The following is a 27,850-nucleotide window of genomic DNA, read 5'->3' as shown; positions in this document are numbered from 1 at the left end:
GTGAGCCATGTGACAGAGGTTACAAGAAGAAGAACAACAAACCAGCGGCACCTTCTTCATTTGTTCGTCGTTCCACTGAGTGCAGAAGTGCAACCATACAAGGAGAGTGTCAGAAATTTTTACTAATCATATTTTCAGAACTACGGGCTGTGTAAATTCATTTTCAAGAGTTAAATGCCTGCACTAACTATTCTTTAGAATAATTAGTACCGCGGCCTCCGAGATTAGCTCCGGCATAGCGCATTTCAACAGAGCGCGCCCGGTGCTAAACGCCGAGGTCACGTGCAGCATTTTGCTTTTGGCACTATACTGCGATGTATACGCTACGATTGGGCAGTCAGCCAGCTAGACAACATGGCGGTGTTTTAACAGCGGAGCTGTTTAGGAGCGACGTTAGGCCGTGCATAGTGAACAAAAGTATAATAATATGATCGACTCTACCTTCTAGCGTATTGCTCGGCCGGCGCGCGCCCTCCTCTTCATCTTCTTAATACCTTGCTAATTAAGGTTAGGCAAGTTTAATTGTTAGAAAGAGCTTGATAATTAAGAACAAGCTAATTAAGTTCTCGCTAACTAACATGGTGCTATTAAGGCCTGCTAATTAGGGCCATGGTGAGAACTTTGTTAATTAGGGAGCGTTAATTAAGAGTTTGCTAATTATATCATTGCTAATTAAGAGCTTGCTAATTAATACCAAGTCGGACATTGTTTCCAGCGTCTGAGACTCGCCAGGCGTCTGCCGTGGGTTGTCTCGTCGCACTGTCATAACGCACCGACAATTTTTTTGTGCGCGAAGAAGCTGCTGCTTAGCGTCTACCGCATGAAACGCTTGACAGTCACACCGGCACTACGACAGCCACGAGTTGAAGTGGCGCCTTTTCAGAACCAACGAGCTTGAAGCCGAGCTCGTGCGTCAAGCATTTTGATTGACAGGTGCCCAAGGCAAGGCTCGGGCCCGCCCACCGCGTTTGCTCTTGCCGAGGTGCAGTACTCACGCCGCAATTCCAGCGAGCGGCACAATTCAGCTATGAGCGGCGACGTAACTTCATAATAATCGGCCGTAACATAATAACAGACGTAATATTCCATTGAAGTGAAACAAGCTGTACGAGAGCGCTGCGTGTGCGCCCTTGTCGCTTTCGAGAGTGGAAATTTCCATGCTCCAAGTGAAACAAAAGAACTTGCCTGAAAGAGGATAACCGCCCACGAATACGCCTGTGGGAGGCGCGATGTTGATTCACAAAGAGATACTTTGACAATTACACTGGCGTTGCTGCACTGTTGAATTGCTGGCTGCATAGAGTTTCATACAATAACCTAGAGAGGAAACTGGCGCTGCGATCCTTCAACCACCATGGTAATGATGGGAAGTACGGGCTTCAGATTTGATGGCTGGTTGGTTGGTTGGTTCCTCAGTACTTTGGCTCAACCCACTGCGGGGGATAGGCCATGAAGCGGACGGTGCTTTGCTTAGGAAACTAATTCACTTCGTGAAGGAAAAAGCTGAAATGAAATGTTTAGCCTTTACATATAAACTCGCAAGATTTAAAGCAGAGAAAAAGAAGAAAAAAAACGCCTATATAGAAACAACAACAAGAACAATAAAAAAATATATATATACAGTTGCATATAAGACAACTGAGGCTACACTCAACATTCAATTCTTTTGGATTCTCGTAAAAAATTAGAGACAGCGTTGAAAACGCTCCTGTGGCTAAAACCAAATATGGTTGCCCCAAATGAAAGAATCACCGGAAGTGACAAATTCAAGCCCAACTTCCGCAGGGGTTCTTCTAGTAGTCTTTTTCTTTGTGTTTTAAATCTTCGGCACGTCAAAAAGAAGTGCTCCAGAGATTCCCTCTCATTACAGTGGAGGCATAACGGTGACTGAGCCAGACCCGACCTGTGAAGGTAAAAGTTCAGTGGTGGGACTCGACAGCGTAGCCTTGTAATTTGTTTCTTCTTCCTAGATGAACACCATCTGCTCTTCCAAGGAAACTTTAGCTGTGGGAAATCTGATGAAAACAAAGGAGATTTATCGAAGTTATTGGCCGTGGTACGCTTTTCAAATCTCGCTGCTGTGACATACGCTGACGTGGGCAATACAGACAAAATAGGGCCATCATGGGATGATATTGCCAGTGCATCCGCATATTCATTGAGTGCTAGCCCTCTATGGCCTGGTACCCACACTAATCGAACCAGCCGTACATGCCTGGGAATCATCGAATAGAACGTCTGTATGGTACTCGATAAATTAGGTGCACTTAACGCAGAACAGACAGAGAGGCAGTCTGTTAGTACAACCACTGCTGATAGACACTGGGGCAATTTACTCAATGCTAGGACTATTGCCAGCAATTCAGCCTGGTAAATAGGGGTGAAGTCCGGTAACCGAATCGAGAATGACCAGTCTAGAGAGAATGATACAATTCCCACACCTGCCTTCTCTTCACAAACGGACGCATCAGTCGCTATCACAGTGTTAGTTTCTAAAGTGGCCAGATGATCTTCCAAAATGCAATTTAGATATTTATATGGTAAATTTTTCGCGTTCTTGGGATATATATCATCAAATTCAATCCTAATTGTTTCTACAGTGCTGAGTATCTGTACTTCCCAGAGGTGAACTTTTAATGGGTCCAAAAGTCTCTGTGTAAAAATGACCTGGGGGCAACGTAATCTAGACCATTGGTGGTTAAAAAATGAGGCTTGCTGGTTAATGAAGACATACTGTGACCTCCTCTGTGGAGAAGCATAGATTTTTAGGAATGTACGTACTGTTAAAATATGAAATCTTTTGATAAGAGACGGCAGGCGTGATTCTTCGTATAGAATATTGTTTGCAACAAATTTTGGTAGCCCCAGACTAATCGTAATGATTCACGTTCTAACAAACCATGGTCGAACTTTATAAGCCGAGAGCCAGGAAAACAACGCAGCGAATTCTAGAATGGTCGAATGTACATGCAATAAATCATGACGAGCACGTCTCTGCGCAAACCGGCACGTTTATTGCTGAGCCTACGCGCATCCCTACTGCCGTGCTCCCTTAGTAGCCATGTTTTTCTATAGGGGTCTCCAGTCAGTTTGTCGGTATAGTTACTCCTAAATACCTAATGACTCGCCCTGAGGTATCACGGCTGTCGGTAAAGTATGAAATTGCACTGGTACATTGTGCGAAAACAACAATTGCACTTTTATAATATTTAGCGATAAATTAATACCCTCTAGCCACGTTTCCAGGCTATTCTATATTTCTGCAGGTTTGGTAAAGATGTGAATGTCTGCTGACGTAGCGAAAAATGCGATATCATCGGCATACCATACACCTGCACGTTTCTGTATGGGAATAGAACATAGTAGAATGTTAAATAATAAGGGTAACACTGAACCCTGCGGGAGCCTCTCGTTTGCTTATATTTTGAAGAACTGACACCAGATTGCGAGCAATAAAATTCTCTATCCCTCAAGAAAGCATAGACCCATGCCACAAAGTATTCTGGCAGTCCTAAGTTCTGAAGCGAATTTATCAGTTTCACATGCTCCACACTGTCATAGGCTTTGGTGATATCTAAGGTTACTAAAGCTGAATATTTTCTGATATCGAGCAAGCTGTATTCTACTTTCTAGATCAACATGTGCACACCAAATGGAACAACCACGCCTGAAACCAATTTGACATGGGCTCAGTGTCATTTTTCTGACATCCAGCGATCTACCCGGCTATGTAAAATTCTCTCGACGAGTTTTACTAGATTGATGTGAGTGCTATAGGCCTGATATTATCTAAGGTAAACCCCGCCCTTGCTTTTTTAATAACGGAATAACTTTTGCAACTCTCCAATCAGCTGGGATCCAAGATTTCTAATTGAGTGATTCACAATTTCGAGTAGGCCAAGGGGGTATATCTTATGTACTGCTTTTATTACCGACTCGTGATACCATCAGGACCTGGAGCGGAATTAGGCAGCGTTCTTACCACATTTACTAGCTCAGCAGCTGTGACCTCCTCAAAATCCTCACCCCTCGTAGGGGTCTGGGGTTGGTATAAGAGAACAGTCGTAAAGCGACTCTCTAGGCCCTGAGCGATGTCTTCGAGAAAGGACTTCAGTTCACTTGGTGTTGATACTACAGATTCTACGGTTTTCAGTACTGGAAGAACTTTCTGGTTCTCAGAAGCGAAATAGTGCTTTTCTGTTTGCTGTCTTTGAGAAAACTCAGAACGCACTGTCAAATTTGTCCTTCGCAATGGCAACGGTATTTTAAAACTCGCGGCGGCATACTTATAGTCACTCCAGTTGCGAGGGCAACTGGTTGAAAAGTAATTTTCCATGCAGCTTCTTAATCTATACGCCCGCGAACAGTCCGCATTCCACAAGGGGGTGGTCGAAGCGCTTTTGGAGCTGTTATAGTGAATTTGGACTTATTCAACGATTCTTTTAGGATGTCACTTAATCTGATAGCGTCTGGTTCCCTATCATCTGCTCGGTTAGATATAGCCGCTCGTAGTAGTGATTTTCCAATGTACTGAAATTTACATGCGTAACCAATGGTCGAATCATGGAAGTTACTGGGCATACCATCTCAAAAAATATAGGCTATGGTCGCTACTTGTGCCAGACCAGATTAATAGCAGACCATGTTGAGATGGACAAATTAACACTAGAAAAAGTCAGGTCAAGCACAGAATAAGACTGATTATACACAAACGTGGGAGTTCTGGTGTTGATACACATCAAGTTATTCTATTAGCCCAATCCGACAGACGCTTCCCATTCAAGTCAGTTTTAAAACCCACGAAATATGGTGAGAATTGAAGTCCCCCACTAAATAATATCTTTGCGGCAATTGTTGAAACTACGGTATCTAACGGCAGAATTTGAAAACCCGCTGGAAAAATATGAATTAATTAACGAAAATGGGAGGTATCCCGGAAATAGTCATGTCTAATGCTAGAACCTCGCTATCTGAAGTCATTAAACTGATATGTAATTTTCGCTCTATGCAATTTTGGAGGATATAAAAATTGCCAAACCGCCACCGCGAAGGGACGCGTCTAATCTAAATGTGCGGTAATTTTTAATTTTAAAGCACTTTTCCTCTGAAAGCCAAGTTTCTTGTAACAATAAACATCGGGGGAATAATGATCACAAAGATGGAATAAGTCGGTAGTGCTGAAAAAATAGACGGCAATTCCACTGTAATACTTTTAGACTGCCTATTTGGTAAAATACCAGCAGCACTCACTGCTTTCTCCAAAATGCTATCCTTCAAGAAATCCTTTTTTGATGAGGTTTCCTTCTGGTACTTCTTACTCTTTGCTTTGGAGTTCTGTGAAGACCCCTGTGCTTCAGGGGAAGCACGTCTTTTCATTTTTCTTGAATCAAGGTCCATTTTTTCCGACATCGAATCATGGGATCCGGAGTCAGAGCTCCAATCTACTTGTTCAGTAGGTACAATTAGTTTACGGCCTGTGTTCGACGTGCTTGGCTTGGTTTCGAAGGGCCTGGTTCAGATGAAACCTCAGTAATCTCACTGGAGAGGTAGTAAAGGATTGTCAGCATATCGATTACGCCCTGCAAGATTTGTGTCTACGGATCTTTTTCTACAGTTTCAGTTTCGTTCTTCGCGAGGCGTGGGTAGTGGGGTGCGTTGCAAAACATCAAGCAGTGCCTTTGTTGTTCAAAGAGGCTGAAGACCTGTACATCTCTTGGTTTGCTGCAATGTTGCAGCTTTACAGGTTGTATTTGACAGTCTTAGCAAAGCATCGTGCACTCACCGCTGCATAGATGTAGCGTCCCATGCCAGTGCAGGAAATGGCATAGAGTTCACGTTTGTTTGATAAGCGCGTCTTGCCAAAACTCGTTCAAATCGGCTGCAAAACGATGGCGAAGCTAAGTAGACGCCTCAATTCACGCTCTTCTGACTTGATCCACAAAAAAACGAGAGATGCGTTGAGGGCAGACCACTTGGACAGACGCACCTGGCATCGCAGCAGATGATACATTGTTCTCACTCAATATAGTAGTGTATTTCCGTAAATAGATAATGCGCAATTTCGACGGAAAAGCAAGCGTGTTTGTATTCAAGTGTTGTAAAAAATAATTAATTATTTTGTGATGCCAAATCTGGAACACAATCGTAGAACAATGCATGCCCTGGTGTTGAATTTGCAGCTTTCACTTCCATCTCGCGGTCACGCAAACATTTTGTAATAAGTTTTACGTACAAAAGAATGAAGCAAGTTTTAATTGGAATAATGTCATATCAATTTGTTTTACTTTCGGCAAACAAGCATCGCGAATCTCAACAGCCTAATCCATCTGCAGCAGATCCGAAGCCTGTATTTCCCATCATTCCCATGGTGGTTGAAGCGCCGCTCAAGGAGCGGGCATAGACACTAGGGCCAGATTCCCCTCTAGGTATTATAGTATGAAACTTTATGGTTGGCTGAGTGTTGGCACTTAAACGTTCGCACGCGCTGTTCCTTTGAAAAGCGCAGCAAACGCCGCAGATGTGTTGCGACGACATGCGTGTTTTTGTAGCCGTTTTCTCAACGCTACTTTCACGCGCTCCGCACTATCTTCCGGTCAAGACCGCCGTAGGGCGAGCTCAGAGCAAATTCGTGTTCACAAGAAGATCGGACCATCCTGCATAGTAACCCAGGAGTGGTCTTTGCGAAGGTCCGTGCGTTCAGCGCGTTAGGTGAAGTGGTCGGCCTGAGTGATAGCCAAGGCCGCGCAGGTGGCAGGTGCGGGCCTCATGCTTTGCGAGTGTTGCGGAGTACTACCGTACACAGCAACCTCCATTCCCTGACCTCTGCCCATTCCTTTTAAAAGGAAATCCGTTCCCTTTGGCTTACCATGAAATAAACTATTGTTTATTGCAACATATGCAAATATTAAAATACAAACGTAACTGAAAAAAATGGCGAAGGGAAAGAAAAACCGAACTTACTTTGGTGGCCGGCATCATGCAGTTGATACCAACAGTCCCACGGAGTACTCTCTTGCATAACGAGCAAAATAGGGAACTGTAAAATTGCACTAATTCTACTGATAATGCAGCTATTGCTCGTTTATTCCTGCTGGCGAACGTTACACGGGTTCAGAATTCTTCTGGCAGAAATTTATTGAACACTATATGCGAGGCAGAACAGGGACACCGGTGGATTTCGGTGTCAACAGATGTCATTGTCTTGGTGGGCAGTGTGTCTGTCGAACAGCTTCATCAAATACATTGGGCTTTAATCGAACTTACTATATTCAAATATTAATCCGTGTCACAGCTGTCCGAACGACATCTACAAGCTCAGCAAACCATGCACCTGAAAGCACTACCAAAGAGAAGACCTATCGCCTGCTATATTTTTCAATCAAAACAACTTTGTTCTAACGACAAGCTCCGTCGTGTTGGCACATGTGCTAGTTAAATACGCCTGTAAAGTACCCAGGACACCCGGATCGTACTGGGGTGTATGTGTAACATGCAAGAAGAACGAACGAAGTCGCCACACTTTATCGTAATTTCTTCTCCGAATGCCGAATTTTGTGGTGGTCGCGAGGTTGCAAGCTTCTGCAACAGGAATGTTTGGTGTCAAGCATAGGTATCGGACATGCACATGTTCGCACGTCATCATTTTCTTTCCCTTAAGACGTACAAGAGATGCTATATCAACGGCTAACAATAATGTTTTAACATATAACTGCGTTATCATCATCCTTTTACAACAAAGCTGAATATCAGCAACAATTCAAACAAGACAGAGTGGTCAAGGAAACACGGATGCTCGAAGTGATAAGAACTGGTCGCAAGAGGAACGTCATTTCGACGAGAGAGCTTGCGTTCGTCAGGGCGAAGACGAGGCCTATGACGTGCCTGATGTGTTTTCTGAAGTGCCGATAAGGAAACCTTGACTCCATCGACGTTCCTTGATTGACGATTTCTCACCCTATTGATAACAAGGCATCCCATCCGGGATATGCTTGCTGAGACACTGGCATTGACGTGTGGCAAGCTTCAATGCGGTCACTAAAGTGTAGCTAAACAGGGCTCGCGACGGGTACGAGCAATGTCCGCGTGTTCTCCACCGGGCTGATGCTCGTGGTGAGCGTTGTCCTGGTGTGGTGGTGGTTGGAGCCCGCTTCGGGCGGCAAGCAGCCGCGCAGCGGCACCTGGAAGTCTCTGACCGGCCGCGTCTTCTTCTTTGGTCTGTAGATGACTGGTACGCTCAAGAGGTGATGTTGCTGCGGTTGTTGCTGCCGTTGCTGATTCCTGGTGGGGTCACTGCCTGGACGCGTATCGCTGCCGGGTCGCGGATCACTGCATCCTCTTGGATTTCTGGAAGGATCGCTCTGGTCACAATAGACCAGAGAGGAGGAGCAAGGAAAGAAGAAGAGGAGAAAAACGAAGGACAGCGCGTTGACATCCGTGCTTAGCCTAACATCATACAAGAATGCCTATCACATGGGCCGGTCGTCCGGGCGTTGATTAGAGACTCATTTTTAAGGCTTTCATTAGTATTCGCTGCTGACATAATCGAACTGACTTCTCCTTTGTGCCCTCGTGAACGATAGGCCATTTGTCCTGTTGACCGTACTGTAAAAGCAGGAAAGAAGTGCCATTAAGGGGAAGCAGTAGCAGTAAATGATATTAGTCTCTCTATGGCAACTATTACAAGCTGCGAGAAGACGCGGCAATTTTGTTTCGCTTTTTTTTTTCGTTTCGTTGGAACTCTTACTATGTATTCATGTTATTAACGAGCGTGCCTAATATTTCGTCTAGCGAACGATGTGAAGTTGGTTTCTGTAAACGGGGTTTTCCATGTTTAGAATCAATGCTGGGCGCAGAGCTGAAATAGTCCACTAAACTAGAAGCTACGACACTTTTCATGAAAATAGCAAAGAAGCTATATTTCAACAGACATTTTATGTGTACTCAATTACGTACCAGCATATTAAGGAAAGCAGGATATAGCATTAGTATACGTATAAAGCAAAAAACGTTATTTACAAACTCACGGTGCAAATGTTGCGTCGCACACAAAAAGACCAAAGCCAGCCGGCCACCACACCACACCACGACACAAGCGTCACAATAACACATGCCCACACAGGGTAGAGAGGAGAACGCCGATAGAAAGAAGTGCTTGCAGGCATTACTTATAGAACAAGAGTTTTGGTATCCTTGAATGCACACAAAGCAAAAAGGGCGAATTGATTTTGCTCACTTGACTTCTTTTGTAGTCTCTTTCAGGTCTCACAGGATAGTCTACCATTTCAGGGGAGTTTTATTTGGTGTAACACTGCCATAGTACGCAGGAGGTAACGTACGCCGCATGAAAAGCTAACAAAAAGAAATAAGAAGCGAGCGAACAGACCGTTGTGAAGGCCAACTCGCTCCTCTATTCAATTCATATTAGCTCGGTCGAAATCGCCGAACAACTAACCGAATAAGGCAACACTGCTTCTAGCCCATCAACAAATATTGCACGATAAAATTTTAAAATATGAACATTGACTCGACGACAGTGCCATTCAGTAAGAATGTGAGACTTCGAAATTTGCCTTAGAGAGCTGGTTTTTATTTTGAAACATTATGATTGCATGTACAACACACACTACATTTGTCTACGTCGTGCTCTGCGAATATTTCACATAATTTAGTTTTACTCAGCGTTTACGGTGCATCTGGAAAAGATCCAGCTTCGCCTTTCGCATTTCGTCGATTGCGCCTTTTTTGGCATTGATGCACTAATCGCTGCGCGCATGGAATCAGTATACTTAATCCCATAACCCAGCCCTCATTTTTTCGCTTCTAATAGCACGGACGTTCATAGGCGTGTGCAGGGTTCCTCATTAGGGGGGGGGGGCGAAGGTTAATCGCAGCGCCCCCCCACCCTAAAAAGTCTATGTATGGGACAGATTTTGCGCCCCCCCCCCCTCTTAGGTGACTAGAAGGGTCAATGTACGGGGCAGATTTTGCGCCCTCCCTCTTAGATGATTGGGGGGCGGCCGCCCCCCCTGCACCCCCTCTGCGCACGCCTATGCGGACGTTACGATATAGAGTACGATACAAGAGGAGCCTATGAATGAACCAGAAACAGCACGGATTCAGTTTGCACAGCAGGGCTTGCCTAAAGAAATGTTTTTTTTTTTTCACGTCAGCTGGAATAATATGACAATTCTGCTGCAAATATTGTTGCAACACCACGCAGAGAGAACTTCGGAAATGTAAAACTGATGCATTTCTTTCCCGGCGCAGCTGGTGTTATTCCAGCGTTCAGTGGAAAGGAAACAAAATGATAAATCTAAGCATGAGCGGCAGCTTTATGACCGCTACTGTCACTGCCAAAGTTTGCTTCATCGAGTTTTTATCGTGCGTTGGGCGGAACTGGCAGTTTTTAATATCCAGATTAGAGGTGTGCACGGGCTCCGGGTAGCCCGAAAGCCCGAGCCCTACCCGGCCCGCGGGCCGGGCTCGGGCGGGCCGACGTATTTTCACCTCGGGCCGGGCCGGGTTCGGGCCCGGCGCAAAGCCCGACTCAAGCCCGAAATATAGAGACTGAGCGGGAATTTTTCCAGCACGCATACAGCGCCTCTTCCGCAACCGCCCTTTACCGCTTTTCCTTTCCATTCGCTACTTTAAACTAAAGGGGAGCAGGTAAAGCACTGCCTCTCTTGCACTCCGACAAACATAGAAGTAACACCATGTGAGCTAGTGACGGCACCACGCGACTGTTCGCGTTAGATTCAAGGACAAATCCCATATGAGTGAAAATGCACGCGACAGCGACGAGCGACCCGACGTAGATCGCCTTCGTGCAAGCTGACGCTTGCATGGGCGTACCCCATACACGTGACGGCTTGGCGAGCGAACTCCATTGCTGCTGCCATGAGGCCGTCTACTTGTAATTGTAATCTGTGTAATAGAGACTGTTCGTCGCGTGTCGTTTGATTATATTTGATATGCTCAATAAATGCCAAATTACCGGAAAACGGTGATTTGTTTTCGCGGCGAACCTTCAAAAAGCCGGGCCGGGCCGGGCCGGGCCGGGCCCGGAATTGTGTTTTCGTACGTCGGGCCGGGCCGGGCGGGCTCCCAGCCCTTTGCCTTCGGGCTCGGGCGGGCCTTCGAGAAAGTCAGCGGGCCGGGCCGGGCTCGGGCTTGGAAATACGGCCCGTGCACCTCTAATCCAGATCACTTGGCTGGTAGTCACTGCTGAGCACATGCTTGGAAGGCAGCATTACTTTTCCGTATACTGACGATATAGACCGTCCCTTTACCTCCAGCGTACATAGACAGCGTTACTCGAGGACACAGTCTGGGATCATTGACAATCCGGGGGAGGGCACACAATGAGCAGCCACGCAAGCTACGGGAGCAAGGCGCCACCGACAACACCATGCGAAACGACCGTGCTCAGCACACAGGCGGGTACACGGGGGCTCTGCGTGCGTGCGAAGACTCACTCTGGACCGTGGTGGCAGCGTGTCTATGGACAACTCATGCCGAACCGAGTTCAGCTCCTTAAGTACGAGGCTGCGCTCTGACCTCGCCCTCATCTGTGACCCGAGACAAAAAGTGTGTGTTCATGGTTAATCAGGGCTTTTTGCATTCGCGTATGGTTTTGCTGATAACATTTTTCAGCGCACTTATATCCTTATTATGCACGCCACTTTATGCGTACATGAGAGAAGGATAAAGAGAAATGTGTCTCTTCAAGATTTAGCATATGGAACACGTTTCTATGACCGCATCACTACCAAATAGCGTGCACCGGTTTCATAGGTATTTAAATCTGTATGAACACCTGAGGTTTTCATTTAGTTTTGACTATTGCGGTACGCAGAAAAGAATGGCTTACTCTAGCAGCGCTAAATTTATTCGGGCACGCCGGAGGTTTTTTCAAACTACATGCTAAACGAAATACAGGGATAAAAATTTATTCAAGCTGCGTGGCCGCAAAGCGATAGAACCATGTGTGGGAAACTATGAAATAGGAATTAACATTTATATTTAGGTAATTGCGTATCACCACACTACTTGGCACTATGCCTCTTTTTTACAACGTGTTGCTTTTCAGATAAAAAGTGCAGTTGCTAAGTTGGTCGCCGTAGCTACATCGCTACCAAATGTCTTTAAGGCAAGCCGTCTTCTATGGTTTTGTGGCTGCGGCCTTTTGAAGCTGCACACAGTGTCGTGTCACTATTTATTCATGTCTCCGACGATACTCTACTGAGGCACTTCAATGCAAAGAATATCCCTATCCTAGGCGTTAGCGAAAGCGAAGTAGGAGACGCGAGCTGGACGCACGGTACTTTGTACAAGCCATACCTGCACTTCCTGCAAGAAATAGACTTGCATCTTTTGAACTTACGCTGTAGGGCGTACTGGCGTCAATAAAAAAACAAAACAAATTAGTCAGAGCAACATGAAAGCTCTTTGCTGCATCATTATAATCGAAGAGGCTCCTGTGTAACTTATAAAGGTATTACGCCCTTGAGGTTTCCTACATTTGACTCAAGGTATTGTCCATACTTCACGAGATAAGGTAAAAGTGCTCATACGGTGATCTTATGAACAAGAGCCATAGTCATGCCGAGACAGCAACAGTTGGTCTCGTCCTGTTTCCTCCATTTTTCGACAATGGTTTCTATATTCGGGCTTCAAAATTTGCCGAACTACGCTCATAAGGAAGTGACAGAGCGTACAAGAAAAGCTTAATGACAGAGCACGTAGAAAGCCTCAAAGTTGACAACGTGGAGTGAATGTTCTGTCGCATGCGTGCCACAAGAAAGCTTTTTACGATCTTTACGCCAGGAAACAGGACATGTGTAGGTTATTCGTGAAATTACGAGCGAAAGCTTATTTTGCTGACACTGTTCTTAGATACTGGTACTATGTACGGACGTTCTGCGCATCTGCGCATCTGCGCAATGTGCATCTGCGCTTTCCTTAATTAGAAACAACTCAGCAAGAAAGAGTAATACTATCACAACGTGATGTTCATCACATCTGTGTCGTACTTTCTACTGAACCCCACTCCAAGAAAAAGACATCTTAGAGGTGTTCGCACTAAGTATCACGAATGCATTGCTTCAGCTCATTGTCAGCACAGGGCTGTAGCGTACATAGTTCTTAGATTACTGGCTGGCGTTCACGCCACTGGAGACGTTTCGGCCAAGTGTGAATATTGGGTTATGCATTTATAGGGGAAGTTGGATATGCGAACATTTGTTATTGTGTGTGTGTAGTCAGCACTGCTATACGAAGACTGACAAAAATGAACTGGTGCTTTTTTTTTGCGTCCAGTACAGACTAATCTACCATCCAATCTTAGTGCCATTGCCTTGTCACTGCAAAAATACCGAAGGCACGTCGTGGATGAATTACGAAGCTGTTTATCTCTTCTGAACGCTGATGGAGGCGCGCTTAAAGCGTCCTAAATGCCGATATACAATTTAGGGAGTTAAGACATAGCATTAACAATTATTGGAAGGCAAATTATGTGATCAAAACGTCTTTTCTAACTCTGGGTAGGCCCATAATCTTCCGCAAATGTCACAAAAATCATAAAAACAATCAGAGGTTCAATATAACGGTTTGCTTTTGATTTATTTTGCTCAGCGTTTTGCCAGTGCGCAAACTAAAGCACCCTGTGCTTACAACTAACTTCACCTTGACTGAGTAATCTGCAGTATATTCTCTGTAGTACATAAAATTAAGTGGTACATCTAGTAAAATACAGGAAGAACATATGCCTCGAACAATGTAATTTATACATAGTGAAAAACTCACGTTGAGGGCAGTTAGAAAGCGCTTCGAAAAGTATTTGATAACCGCAGCCAGTTTGCTTGAACTGTATAATTCACTGCGAACAATTACAGTTTCACTAAGAAAAGGGCAACTGTGCATGTATGAGTTTATAGAAAAAAAAAAAGGTGAACAGGTTGAACACAATCCACTTGCCTGTACTTTGAGTTTTTCTAGCCTCGCCTGTTCCTGCTTCTTCTGCTCGGCTCTCAAACGGTCACGCTGTTTCTTCATGGCCAGTTCTTGACGAAATTTCACCCTTGAAAAACAGAACACAAGAAAGCAAATCTCAGAAGCTGTGCTGAGTATTCAGGAAAACACTAATAACAGGAATGCGCTATTTGTTACACAAGTAGAACAGATGTCAAGTGCAGTGCATTCGGTAACAAGACCATTGCTTATATTCTTAAAAATCATGGAGCCTTCTCATTCGCCCCAGTATGGGTCACTAAAGAACTTTCAAATTCCAAAAATAGCCTGTTACATTTCAGACATGAAAGTTCTTACAAGAGTGATTGAAAAAAACATAACATGAACTGTGGGATACAGTTTTTCCTGGATAGTGTTGATGCGTGCTGAACATTTTCTAGTCTCCGGAGAACTCGGTCAAAATTCCTGAAGAAGAAAAGGAAATTATAGCGCGGAACCTCAGGAGAGATTGCAGCAGATGCGAGGTGTTAAGTTAGCTTTTCTACAACGCAAGCTCAAACAAAATATTATGTAAACGCCATGTTGCCGTACTTGTTTCTTCCGAGAGTGCAAAACTTGGCGAATAAAATATTCTGAAATTTATAAGGTCTATAAATTTATATGTTTATATTTTATATGTATATATCTCTAAAAATTTCATTTACACGATTTCATTTTTTAACCGGAGCGTGCTCTATTCTTTTTATGTATGCGCATACCTTCATTTCGTGCGCGGGCTGTTTGCGCATAATTTTATGATGCTGCATTTTGTTAATTAAGCAATGCCTTTTATTCTATGGCTGCTGGTGTTCGCCAGTGTTCGCTATGGGAGTCCAGCACCTGAATTCGTTGAAGGGACACTAAAGTGGAACAATGACTCAGTTTAAAGTTGATAAAGTTTACCCTGAAAACTGTAATGTCAATTTCACCATCATAGCTTTAAAAACAGAGGAGAAAAATCAGGTGAAAGTCTCATTTTTAAATTTCGCGCCGAAATCTCCGCGCATCACTTCACGGAATTCAAAGTGCATTTTCGTATTTTGGCGACATTGCCTCAACGAAATTTCCCGAAACTTGGTATGCTAAGTCTCTGGCCCCTCAGAAGACAATGTACTTCATTTTTACCGAGTAGAACTACGTAGCACCTAGTAGACGCCGTCAAAATCTATGACAACATAGTGTTGGTGCGGAAATTTGAAGTGGCGTCGCCACCCGCATTTTTTTTTTTTGCACGTTTTCTCGCTCACGAGGCGTGTTCTCGCGGCAAGCGTGGTGATTTTAGTACTGTGAAAGAGTGGCGTACTAATAAGAGAAAAATTGGTTCCTCGTTAGTGTCCCTTAAAAGCATAAATTTTATTGTGCTTTGTTCGCGATGCAACTGTTGTGGAAGAAATATCGATTGATATATTCGATAGACCGACAAGGTAACCGATTGCGGACAAAACCGTTGTTGTGGAGGGTTATTTGAAAAATATTATTCACTTTCTGAACATTTTGTGTCAGTGTAGCGAACACCTGCAGTCTGTTATATCCGCGTTACCATGAACAGTGACCTGATGAATTTTTAACAGTGAAGCCGTTAAAGCTTTCCGTTGCGCCGGCTGGTGCGAACAGAAATGAACCGGCACGCCCTCGCTTCCTCCTCTTCTTCATCTTCTGCTTCGCTGCCACAACACGTGCGCTGATTTGTCCGGCTGTGGAATTCAATAACTATGATGGGCGTGTATGCCACGTGACTAAAAATCATGTAACATGACGTAACTAGTCACGTGACTAAATTACGTAGCATCACGTAACAACTAGTTCCGTGATTAAAAATTACGCAACATCGCGTAAATCTAGTCACGTGACTAAATCACGTAACATCACGGAACACCTACTCAGGTGACTTAATCACGTAACATTACGTAACCAGTCTCGTGACGAAAATCACGAAACATCCCCAAACAGCTACTCACAAGAGTAAAATCACGTAACGTCTAGTCACAAACTAAAAATCACGTAACATCGCATAGCAGCTAGTCACGTGACATGCTCCCGCCATAAACCACGTAACTATGCACGTGACTAAACTCATGTAGCAGCTAGTCACGTGACATGTTTCTGCCAAAAGCACGTACCAGCTAGTCACGTGACTAAAATCAGGCAACACGAGACATCTAGTCATGTGACAAAAATCACGTAACATCTAGTCGCATGACCAAAATCACGTAACTAGTAACGTGATTAACATCATGTAGAGCTAGTCACGTGTCTAAAATCACATCACGTAAGAGCTAGTCACGTGACACGTTCCTCGCCAAAAACACGTGACACGTGCGTAGTGTGGTGGGAACCGACCGAAACCGAAGAAGGATACCCAAGCCTAGCCATACTTAGAAGTACTAGCAAAAACTTAGCATCTCTAGCAAAAGCTTGGTATCACTAGCAAAAACTTAGAAAAGCTAGGACGAACACTAGCTCCGCAGTTGGTTCCAGCCTTGCGTCAGTAGTGCAAGTTGTGCTTTTCTTCTAATTATGATGCAGAATAGAGGTTACATATCTTTAAGGCTGTAGAAGCGACGGTCGCTGTTATGCCTGTAGTGGAAGCTCTCTCGCCATATCACGCGAAACTTATTTGTGGCTGTAAATGCAGATTAGTCTTCGCCAATTTTTACAACACATATGCTATGCAGCTGTGCATACCTTTCCAGGTTGAGCCTTCGTTGCACCTTGGCCAGTTCCTGTTCTTCGGGCGCTTCGTCCACACCTGCGACGGCGATAGACTGCTTGCGGCGCATGCGCAGAACTTCTATCTCTCGCACCGTGGACAGCGAGCGCAAGCGCCACTCCCGGTTCCGCTCCTCCAAGACCTGTCGCTCAGCGTGTTGGAGCTGCTCAGCCTTGGATCTAGTCGCAGCCGCGGTACTGTTGAGGCCGGTCACAGCGCTGAGCGGAGGTGCCGAGGAAGACGAGATAGTGGTGGGTGCCGGTGCAATGCGAACACGCGCCCTCGGACGTGGCGCCCTCTGTTCCTTCAGCTCTTGCTCGATCGGTGGCAGACGGTTCGGCTGCAGGCGTCGTATGTGGAAAAGGAAGAAAACTGTTGTTAGTGGATAACATTGGCTAAATGTCAGCGAGTGTTCGCCAATGCTTGCTGTTGTTGGCTAACTGTTGGATAGTACTGGACAAAGTTGCCTAATCGTCATTAAGTTTTCGCTGGTGCTTGCCAATGTTGGCTGGTGGCGGCTGACTGTTCGCTTATGTTTGTCGACTAGCTTTCGCTATTGTTCGCTGACCGTCAGCTAGTCTTATTTAATGTTAGCATATAGTGAATAATGTTGGCTAGCTGTCAGTTACTGTCGGTTAGTGCTAATAATGTCGGCTAACAACTTGAACTAGTGGCTATTGAACAGTTGAACCTTCGTAGTATGAAGGCTGAAGTGTTCGTCAGGAAACTTCTTCGCTTTTCATTGACAGCACTTTTTCAAATTCCGAGTTTCAATTCAATTCAATTCAATTCAATGCGTTATTTAGAAAATTCAATTCACTTCAATGCTTTAAAATAGAAAAGAAAGGATGCAAGGCCATGGAACTGCGGGGATCTTCCACCCGGATGATTACCTTCTTTTGTAGCGACGGAGCAGGTGGTAGTGTGACGTTGTGCACCGTCCTCCTCCGTTGTGGTGGACCACTAGACGCAGCCGTTGTGCCAGGGCCGTTCCGTGTGCTCATCACCTGCTTTGCCTTCGCAAGCCACTGAACACGTGTGCGCTCCCATTCCTGCAAGCATGACTGCACCTTGTCCCGGTGGTAGCGCTGATTTTGGCACCACGTCATGTACGTCGACTGCGCAGTAAAGCAAGCAGTGAAGGTTTGCAGTTTGGAGCTTCGGCAGGCAGGTACGCGGCTACGAGCGCTTTGTAATATGTATATTGTTCTTCGGGCTTTAACGCAGTGTATTTAGCATTATCGAATCGCCCATGGACCGTTCTGGAAGAACAAGGGCGTACTAACTACGCCTTTACAAAAGTGAAGATTGCCATTCATGTCTCAACACGGCGCGGCGTAGATGTCTACGGTGCAGGCCTCCTGCGCAAACTATAGCGCTAGCACTGCGGAGAAGGCTAGTGCCGAGCACTTCTTATTAATGCAAGTCTGAACTTGCACCGATTCGTGGACATACTTGCCTATCGGGGCGGGGGGAGCTGCAGGAGGAAAAAGAGAGGAATGGGCAAAGTATAGCATTTGCATAGTCCTCCGCTATGATCATACACACATTTCTCAACGTGGACATTGTCGGATGCACACTGGACTACTGTCGAGAGTCTCACAATATCTGGTCTGGTCGGGACGAATCGTTGCGGAAGTGGATACCGACGAGTATGCCTGTTTACAAGTTGCAGGAGGCGTTGAAAAAAACAAAGCAAAACAAAACTTGTATTTAAGCGCATTGCGCTATTTTTCAAGAAAGAATGTCCATAGTGAGAAAACATGTACCTACACGTGTTGAAACAACACATTTAACACACGCACTTTTACACACGCACGATTGAAGCATGGGACGCTCTACCGAGGGAATCGGTTGATACCTCTGATATTCCATCTGTTGGAAATATACTCTAACAAGTAAATTGTAGTCTCTGTTTTTTTTTTTCGTACGCTCTTTTATTTTTTGCTCTCGATGTTTTGTTCTGATTTGAGTTCTATATACCTGTAGCGGTTTGTCATAAATATTTGCCGGAATTAATTAGTTTCTTGTACTGGCTGTATTTCTTTGTCAGAGTGGATGTACCCAGCTTTGCTGCTGGTGTGAGAAGTAAAATAAATATATAAATAGATAGATAGACAAATAAATGAATGAATAAAGAAATAAAGGTAGCTGCAACTCACGATGTCCAAGATGGAGCGCTTCTTGAAGTGTCGGCGTAGCCAGTCCATTATCAGTGCCCTCCGATTTCCTAAGTTGCTCGGGTATTGCTCGAGCACGTGGTTCACAACGGCATAGTCGTCTGCGCTCCAGTCGGCCGGCTCCTCTCTGCATCGTCACAGCAGATTTAAAGACGGCGAAAAAGACGGTCAACTACAAAGTCATTCATGATAAAAAAATCATAAGAGGAACTCGTAGAGAGCTCTACAAGAACTCGTTCCTGGACTAGTTGGTGTCTATACTTGCTAAGCATATTATCCCTGGCGCTCTTCGGTCTCTTCTTTGTGTTTCAAGCTTTACACCAGGAACAGCATGGTTAGCAGTCGTAGAGAGCTGTTCTCACCAGAAGTTCCTAACAAGTTTACTGTTACAAAATGAAGAGTTCTAGCTTGGAAGCTTAGCTTTTCCCTGACCACACTTACCGTACGAAATAGACTGAGAGCGAAATGATTTAGCTTTAAGGCGCAGCTCAAAGTGTGAGTAGCTGTACGTCTGGCTGACGTCATGAAGACGAATGTTGTGCTAGCATCGACTGAAAATCAGTTCTCAAGTTGGTTTCGTCTCACTCACTCAAGTTTGTGAGCCTTGTCAATGTCCTTGATCTTTGACTCGAACTTGTGGTCGATCTGCTTGAGTTCGGCCAGAAGAGGGCGGCGCATTCGCTCGTCTCCTTTCCAAGATGCTTGAAAGTCTTCCTCAACATTGCGTGAGAAAGTGAACCTGTGCGACACGTCAAAAGAAGGGTGCTTTAAACGCCCTCCGTGCGTTGCTTAGCAAACATGGAAACGCTCGGCTCATCTCAGCAAAGTGCCACACTCGCGAGTCTTACAAAGAGTGTTTTATATTTAGCGGCAGGGCAGTCTACATTTTTATTAAGCAGTCTTTCGCGTATTGTGGTTGACTCTCACTATTTTGAAAAATCAACTTGCAGGTTTCTGATCTAAGTTATTTATCTTGTATAATGTATATCGAATCTTTATATAGTGCTTCCTTGTACTCGTTTTTTTTTGTTTTCGTTGGCTTTAGTGAACCTATGACGTCTTTTAGTACTTGAACATATGATTTCGTCTTCCTTTTGTCTACAATTAGAAAGCACTTAAATTTAAATTACTGTATAGTACGTACATTTTTTTACATTGACTCATTTCAATAAATGACAAAAGTAAATGTTATATTTATGACAGAACAATGATCAGTGTAGCAAGACATTCCGCTAAGAAATGTTATGATGTAATCGTAAGAATATATTGCATTAAAATCACATCACACCGGCTCGAGCACTAAATAGAAACAATGCATTCACTGAAAAATAGATTTCATTTGGAAGTATGTTGGCTGAAGGCAGCAGACGGCGCGGGACGGTTGTAGGTTACGTGAAGGATTGTGTAGTTATAAGGCTGCATTTGCGGTATAGAATCGGCGCTAAAGCACCAGAGCACACAATGCACTAGCTGCCATAAACCCATTCCACGCACGAAAATTTTAAGCAAGAAGAATGTGAGATTTCCACCATTGTTTGATAAAAGTTGTTTTAGTAAAGTGGTAAGCGTGACACGAAGAGAGAAGAAATATTAGAAAAGGAAAGGCAGGGAGGTTAACCAGTTTAGGAAAACCGGTCTGCTACCCTACCTGTAGTTAGTGCGGAAAACAGATCTTATGTAGTATCATAACAAAGAGTTTTTGGCCGACGACCTAAAAGAAGCAACCTTGGTTATGGCTCACCTTGTATTGCTTAGGGGAGACGCCTCGAACGCTCGTTTCACCTCCTCGTCGGCCTCCCTGTACTGCTGCTCGAGCGTGGCGGTGAGCTCTCGCGTCTCCCTCTGGGCGTCCCGCAGCTCGGCCACCATCTGGGCCTCGCTGTTCTCCGAGGGCTGCGCACCACCGCCGTCCTCCTCCGCGCCTTCCTGGTCGTCCATGAAGCCGAGCCGGCAGGCCAGGATACGCCTGGTGGTGGGCGAAACGGCCACCTGCCGTGCGTGAACGGACACCACGCTCAGGGCCGCCATGCACAACACGGCGCATTCAATATAACCGACCTTTCCCGCTTCATATCGTCCCTTTTAAATTTAGGCATACGTTTACCACAAGTAGCTGTTACAAGGTGTCTAATCGGTCTATACTGTCAGTTGAAGATAAAAATGACATTGTATGGCATCCCGAAGGAACGAGAGGAAGACAAGAAGAGCACGGCCGCTGACTACCAGCACTGTGTCGGCTCTATATTGCGCTGCCTTATTATATGAACCTATACTAGCTCGCCCATTTCACGGCGTTAACTAAAAGTCAGTTGAAAGACGGTGCTTTGTTCATAGAAGGGCAGAAAACTGACCTAATTAGCAAATATTCATCATTGAAGCAAGTGCAGATAAGGATAGAGAAGGGATGCGGTGTTTCGGTTGTCTGCACCTTTTAGATGCGAAGCAGCTTTTGCTCGGGGTTGTGTCCGTCCACTGGCGACCGTCCGCTTTCTACTACCTAGCATAGCCATCTGTAACATATTGAGCGCGCGCTCGCGCCCAGGAGAAGTCTTCTTCCTCTTGTTCTTCGACCGCCTTGATGATGATACGTGCAGAGCACTTTAGGGGCCCGGGCTGCCGTATGCTGTCCTAGCTTCGCGTAACGCAGGTAAAACCATGTGTGCTGGCACGCGCTAGCGCGTTCGGGCCTGCGTAAGGGGCTGGGTAAGACGCTGTGGCCTCTCCCCCTTACACTGTTTCAGCAATCATGTGATGGCGTCGGGGAACGAGTTTCTGCAGACGCGCGATGAACCAACGCGTTGTATCCTAGTCAGAGCGCGCTGGCATGCGCTAGCGCTTCGGACCTGTCTAAGGGGCTGGGTAAGACGCTGTGGCCTCTCTCCCTTACACTCTCTCAGCAATCACGTGATGGCGTCGGGGAATGAGATTCTGCAGATGCGCGATGAACCCGCGTGGCGTGCTCCAACAAGAGTTCGGGACGAGTAACAGCAACAGCAGCTACAGTGAATTCATGGTGTACTCCACTTGCAAGGACGCGTTAACATCGGTCAAGGTGCCCATGATGAACGGAACTTTAAGTTGACCCATGCGCTGCTTCGCATCCCCACATGGTTCCCTTTGGTAGGAGATGGTGTAATTTTTTTACCAATGCTGTGTCTGTCATGAAAGTGTTTCTGCTATTGGTTGTGGTGATGTGAACCCCCACGTGTGACTGGCTTGTTGGGGAACTTTTTGTCTGATGTGAGAAAGGAGCGGAGGTTTGGGCTTCGACCGGGGCAGATGCCTAAGTGCTGCAATAAAGCATCTCTTTACCGGACAACGGCTCTTCCTTCGCGCTACCACCGTGCACTCGAGTAATCGAGGGGCGCTGATTCAAAGCTCAAACACCTTCTCTCCTTAACTAGTATTGAAGATAGTAGAGGATAAAGGAAAGGGGAAAGAAATTAACTGTAGCTCTCTGAACCAGCTAGCCCTGTTTATCTAATAATACGTGTCATTTCAATTTAGTGTTTTTATACTCTCCTGTCTTGGTCGCATTTGCTTTCAGGAGAACTTCAAACTCTGCTGACTTTTTTCGACGATGGCATTCTGTTCGTCTAAGCGCAGATTTGAATTAATTAACTAATTAATTCACACTCAAAGACTACGGCTTCAATAAGAACGCCGCGTGGAGATACGAGTGTAGCAGTAAACACAAAATGGCAACAACGCAACATGAACTCATGACGCAGTAGCAAATGTCCTGAAGTGGTCCGCGCAAACGTCTGGAATCATTACCACTACTTTTATGATATTGCCACACGCGCTTATTAAGCCATTTTGAATGCGAAGCATTTCTTAGCAAACCTCAGGCCCACTTTGGCCGTTTCTATCTATCTATCTATCTATCTATCTATCTATCTATCTATCTATCTATCTATCTATCTATCTATCTATCTATCTATCTATCTATCTATCTATCTATCTATCTATCTATCTATCTATCTATCTATCTATCTATCTATCTATCTATCTATCTATCTATCTATCTATCTATCTATCTATCTATCTATCTATCTATCTATCTATCTATCTATCTATCTATCTATCTATCTATCTATCTATCTATCTATCTATCTATCTATCTATCTATCTATCTATACTCGTACGTCTTCATGCTTCCGCAGCCACGCTATTAACTTGATGTAATTACTGTCTGTCTGTCTGTCTGACCGCACTACGTCTGTGCGCTTTCCTGGTCGTCTCCATAACTTGTACCAAAATTGGCATAGCAGGGGATCAGATTCACTGGTCATGACATGAATAACGAAAAACGCCTGTCGCGTACGACATGAAACCCTTTCCTTCACTCACCTGTGGCACATACCCGCATACTACAGTTCATGTTATGCAGGTATGTGCCACAGGTGATTTACACTCTCAATCAACACAGCAACCGCGAACATAGATATTGAACCGTAAGGTAAGTGAAGGAGCTGAAGATCGAACACCCCTGGAAGACGCTCGACTGCCATCCACTCGTCCACGTGGTCCGCCAGAATGACGCAGCGTTCTCTTCATTTCTCTTGAGGCTGGGCGATGGCCTCATGCTGACCGAGTATGACGTCAGATTGACTGAGTGCCGCTTTGTGTCACGCAAATGAGCCGCCGCTAAGTGCCCTGACGGCATACATCTACACTACAGCAATGCGGACGTCGACCGCTATAACGCACGTTGCCTCGAGAACGTGTTATGTCATCCCGTTATTTGGTAACATAACTGGCTGTAAGAACGAGCAGGTAGTCCACAGGGATTCCCTGACCAAGGTGGCCAAGATGAACGCAAGCGACATGGGTGGCCTGCCGGCCTCGATTTTCCTGACCATCGGCAAGCCATACAGAATCACGGCCAACATCGACGTAAGCGACGGCCTCGTTAATGAAAACATGGGCACCTTGTGGTACATCGAACGTGACGAACACGGCAACCTCGCGCGACTGTGGCTTGAATTTCCAACATCTACGGTAGGCATTGTCGTCCCAGCCAGGACGAAGCACATCACTACTGCACACCCCTCAATAGAATTGAAATGGGTGCCCTTGGTAATGCAAACCAACACAACCACGATGTACGCCAGAAAAATATCTCATATAAGAGGACACAGTTTCCCCTTGCGCAAGCAAACTCCATAACTACATAAGTCACAAAGGACCACATACGCCCCGGTAGTCTACGGATACGATAAGCGCCAACCACTGAAGTTGGTCTACGTAGCAGTTGGCTACCAGCCTCGATATACCTCACCTACGCAAAAGGTGACTCCAGGTTCAGACATATCGCCGGATCTATTTGGTGCGATCGGGTTTCACCTCGCAATAACTGCTACCACTACTCGTCGCAGGCCGCGCCTAAATGCATAGAAACTTCGCGATTCTTTCAGACTGCTTTACGAAGATTACGTGCAGGCCACGAGTAACCAAGTTTTTTCTAGATCTAACGTGAGCTCCAGCAATAACGCTGGAAGGTTCGATATGTCATGTAAAACAGCCGACGCCTTTCACTGATAGGAAGCTTATTCTACGACTGACGATTGTGTGCGCTGACATGGTTGCACTTTGAGTGTCATTCTTTTCCTGGGCACAAGTTCGCTTAATAAGGAGTTTCATCTTTACCAGCTGAAATTGCTTTCTTCACCGTCACAACCACGTTACAATATAGATAATAGCATCGAAGGAATACTAGAAAAGGAAGTGATTACTGTTTCTTTTATGTAAGCGAGACAGTGACGTCGAGGGGCAGCACCTCTACCCTAATCGTTTGAGGATCGAATGATTTTTTGCACTAAAGATTGTGTGCAATGAAGTACAAATAATTTTTTGGAGTTTTCATACTCTTTATTGAAACGAAGTCGGCACGATGCGAACATTTAGGCTTTTACTTCGCGCATTCTTCATTGGGGGGACCTGATGCGATCAGTATCATTTGAAATTCGCATTGACTGTCATTGATTCGGTTATATATGTGCGACTTTTGTATCATTTGGCAAGAACTTTTAAAAGAGTCGAGCGAGTTTTGCCAAGTTTTCGAATATTCTTCAAATCATATTACGCACGTTTTGCAGAAGAACACCAAAAACCGAATACCGCAATCATAATATAGCATTTCACAGATGTCGTCGGTGAAGCTAAGTGGCTGATGTCTAAACACTCGTTTTACTCCTACGGATCTGGGCTCGTTTTTTCATTCGCGGCCTTTGGCAGTGTAGAGGTCGCTACTATTGTGCCAATGGGTGGCGCCCCCTCCTAGATGTACGGAGTAGAATAAAGTTAGTTGTTTGCGTTCAGCGGCGACCGGTTGTCTTACTGCGGGCTTGACAGGCGTTCATGCCATGACTGCGTCGTATTCTCGAGTGAACCGATAACACTAGATGGTGTCAGAAGTGGTCGAGCACCGACGTCGCGCTTACCCATCGTCCGTATCATGCCTACCGAGCAGTCCAGCTCGAAGTAGATGGGCGTCAACGCTGGGACCTGGCCGACATGGAAAAGTCGCTTCGAGGACTACGCAGCCATCTCGGGTCTCAAAAATGCACCGGAGGAAACACAGGTGCGCTCGCTCTTATATTGCATGGGCTCCGAAGCGCGTCCGCTCCTCGACACATTTTCGCTCGATGCGGCGTCCCTCACTTCCTAGGAGACTGTGGTAGACCGTTTCACAGAGCATTTCGTGCATCCAAGGAACGAACTATACGAGTCGTCACGTTTTCACAGACGCGTACAGCAGCCAGGCGAGAGCGTTGACGGATACTATGCCGAGTTATGCAGGATGGTGAAACGCTGCGCCTATCCTTCAGTGCAAGTTGAAGAAAGGCTAGTACGTGACAGATTCGTCGTCGGCTTGCGCGACTCGCGTCTTTCAGACCAGCTCTGCCGAAACGCTAAACTCACTCTCAAAGAGGCTTGGACGCAAGCACGCCAGGCGGAAGATGCGGAAAAAGATAAGCGGCAGTCGCAAGCTGGAGCAAGTTATAATAGTCTCAACGCTTTGCAGATGGACGCTACAAAGATGCAGAAGTCCGCTCGACATCACCGGAACGCGAAGCCTTCTTTCGAGCATCAGAACTACACCGTGATCAGAACGCAGACAAGCCCACCTGCGGATTTTGTGGCCGCGCGGCTCATCCTCGAACACAATGCCCGGCACGCAGCTCGCTCTGCAACTTTTGCAAAAAGAAGGGGCACTTCGCGGAAGTTTGTCGCTCGCGGAAATCGAAGCAAAAAGTCGGCTCCATTCACATGAGCACCGTTGAAGCGGGGGTCAAGTCTTTATTAGTGGACGTCACTGTGGACGACTACACGATGCAATTTAAAGTTGACTCTGGCGCCGAAGTCTCTGCTATACCCGAAGACTTCCCCAAGCTTCCAGCCAAGCTGGACAAGGTTGACACTGTACTTACCGGTCCTGGAGGTCAACCATTGCGGGTACTCGGTTCATATACAGCCCAACTTCGTTGGCACCGGAAGACGTCCTTGCAGCGACTCTTTGTCATTGAATCGCTCACTGTCCCTCTTCTGGGACTTCCGGCTATACAAGCCCTCGATGTTGTGAAATTCCTTGGCGGCGTGCAGGCCCCTGAGGCATCACTTCAAGCCGACCTGTTCCGCGGACTTGGCACTCTCAAGGAGGAATATCGAATCTGCCTGAAGCCTGGTGCTACACCATTCTCCCTCAGCGTGCCTCGTCGCATTCCCATTCCGCTACACGAAACCGTGAGGCGCGAGCTCAACAAGCTCGAAAGTGACGGAGTGATTCGCCGCGTCGACAATCCAACGCCGTGGTTTTCTGGGCTGGTAGTGGTTCCTAAAGCGTCAGGAGATTACCGTCTTTATGTTGACTTAACCCGGCTGAATGAAGTCGTACTTCGAGAACGCCACATCCTCCCAACGGTTGAACAAGTCCTCGGGCTTATCGGAGACGCAACGGTGTTCTCAAGCTGGACGCCACAGCGAGTTTCCACCAAGTGAAGCTGACTATGGACTCTGAAGAGCTCACGACCTTTATAACCCTTTTGGCCGGTACTGCTTCTGCCGCCTCCATTTGGTATAACCTCAGCGCCCGAGCATTTTCAGAAGCAGATGGCCAGAATTTTTGAAGGACAGGAAGGGGTAGCCAATATGATCGATGATATACTCGTTTTCGGACGCACTAGAGAGGAACATGAGGTCCGACTGAACCAGGCTCTGTCCCGTCTTGCTGAGGCTGGGGTCACGCTGAACAAGAACAATTGCTTATTCGGTGTGTCGGAAGTGCCGTTCCTTGGAGTAATCGTGTCCGTTCAAGGCATCCAGCCGGACCCAGCCAAGGTAGCAGCCATCAAGACCATAGAAGCTCCAAAAGACGTTGCAGACGTCAGGCGTCTTCTCAGGATGATCAATCATCTAGCTAGGTTGTTGCCACAGATCTCTGAAATAACCGCTCCAATCAGAGCCTTCCTCAACAAGTCTTCAAGCTGACTTGGGAGCACGAACAAGAGGCCGCAATTGTCCGGGTGAAGGAGATACTGTCATCCGATAGGTGTATGGCCAAGTACAATCTGTCGTATGCCACCACTGTCTCAGCTGATGCTAGTTCATTTGGACTTGGGGCAGTCCTGCTGCAGACGCAGCCATCAGGCGAGCGCCGTCCTGTCGCTTTTGCTTCCTGAGCAATGACGAAGACGGAGCAGAGATATAGCCAAACTGAAAAGGAAGGATTGGCTATAACCTGGGCTCTCTGGAGCTTCGACGAATTGTGCGTGGCATCCCACTGGATATTGAGACAGATCACCTACCCCTCGTCTCTCTTTTTTGTAAGATGGAGCTCGACATGTTGCCTCCTAGAATACAAAGGCCTGCGGATTAAAGCATGCCTTATCAATTTAAGGTACTTCATGTGCCTGGTAAGCTTTTGGCTACAGCGGATACTCTCTCCTCT

General features: G+C 45.9%; 2 protein-coding genes across 2 annotated transcripts in view; both read right to left on the bottom strand.

Moving 5' to 3' along the window:
- Positions 1 to 7,620: 7,620 nt before the first annotated feature.
- Positions 7,621 to 11,587, bottom strand: LOC125756790 (uncharacterized). Its single transcript, XM_049411737.1, has 2 exons — positions 11,475 to 11,587; positions 7,621 to 8,357 (listed from the first exon to the last, which is right to left on the bottom strand). Exons 1-2 carry the CDS (start codon positions 11,565 to 11,567, stop codon positions 8,046 to 8,048), a joined length of 405 nt encoding a protein of 134 aa, XP_049267694.1. The 5' UTR covers positions 11,568 to 11,587; the 3' UTR covers positions 7,621 to 8,045.
- A 686-nt stretch (positions 11,588 to 12,273) lies between these two features.
- Positions 12,274 to 27,850, bottom strand: part of LOC119378304 (uncharacterized) — a 31,784-nt gene continuing 16,207 nt past the window's right edge. Inside the window, exons 5-11 of the mRNA XM_049411738.1 lie at positions 20,639 to 20,863; positions 19,487 to 19,636; positions 18,880 to 19,024; positions 17,611 to 17,835; positions 16,693 to 17,057; positions 13,804 to 14,077; positions 12,274 to 12,348 (exon numbers count right to left, since the gene is read on the bottom strand). Of these exons, the coding sequence (XP_049267695.1) occupies positions 12,274 to 12,348; positions 13,804 to 14,077; positions 16,693 to 17,057; positions 17,611 to 17,835; positions 18,880 to 19,024; positions 19,487 to 19,636; positions 20,639 to 20,863 (1,459 nt within the window). The remainder of the gene's footprint in view (positions 12,349 to 13,803; positions 14,078 to 16,692; positions 17,058 to 17,610; positions 17,836 to 18,879; positions 19,025 to 19,486; positions 19,637 to 20,638; positions 20,864 to 27,850) is intronic.

This window comes from Rhipicephalus sanguineus, unplaced genomic scaffold (assembly GCF_013339695.2).
Source record: "Rhipicephalus sanguineus isolate Rsan-2018 unplaced genomic scaffold, BIME_Rsan_1.4 Seq773, whole genome shotgun sequence".
In the NCBI taxonomy this organism is placed as follows: domain Eukaryota; kingdom Metazoa; phylum Arthropoda; class Arachnida; order Ixodida; family Ixodidae; genus Rhipicephalus; species Rhipicephalus sanguineus.
This window is presented reverse-complemented; position numbering and strand designations above follow the sequence as displayed.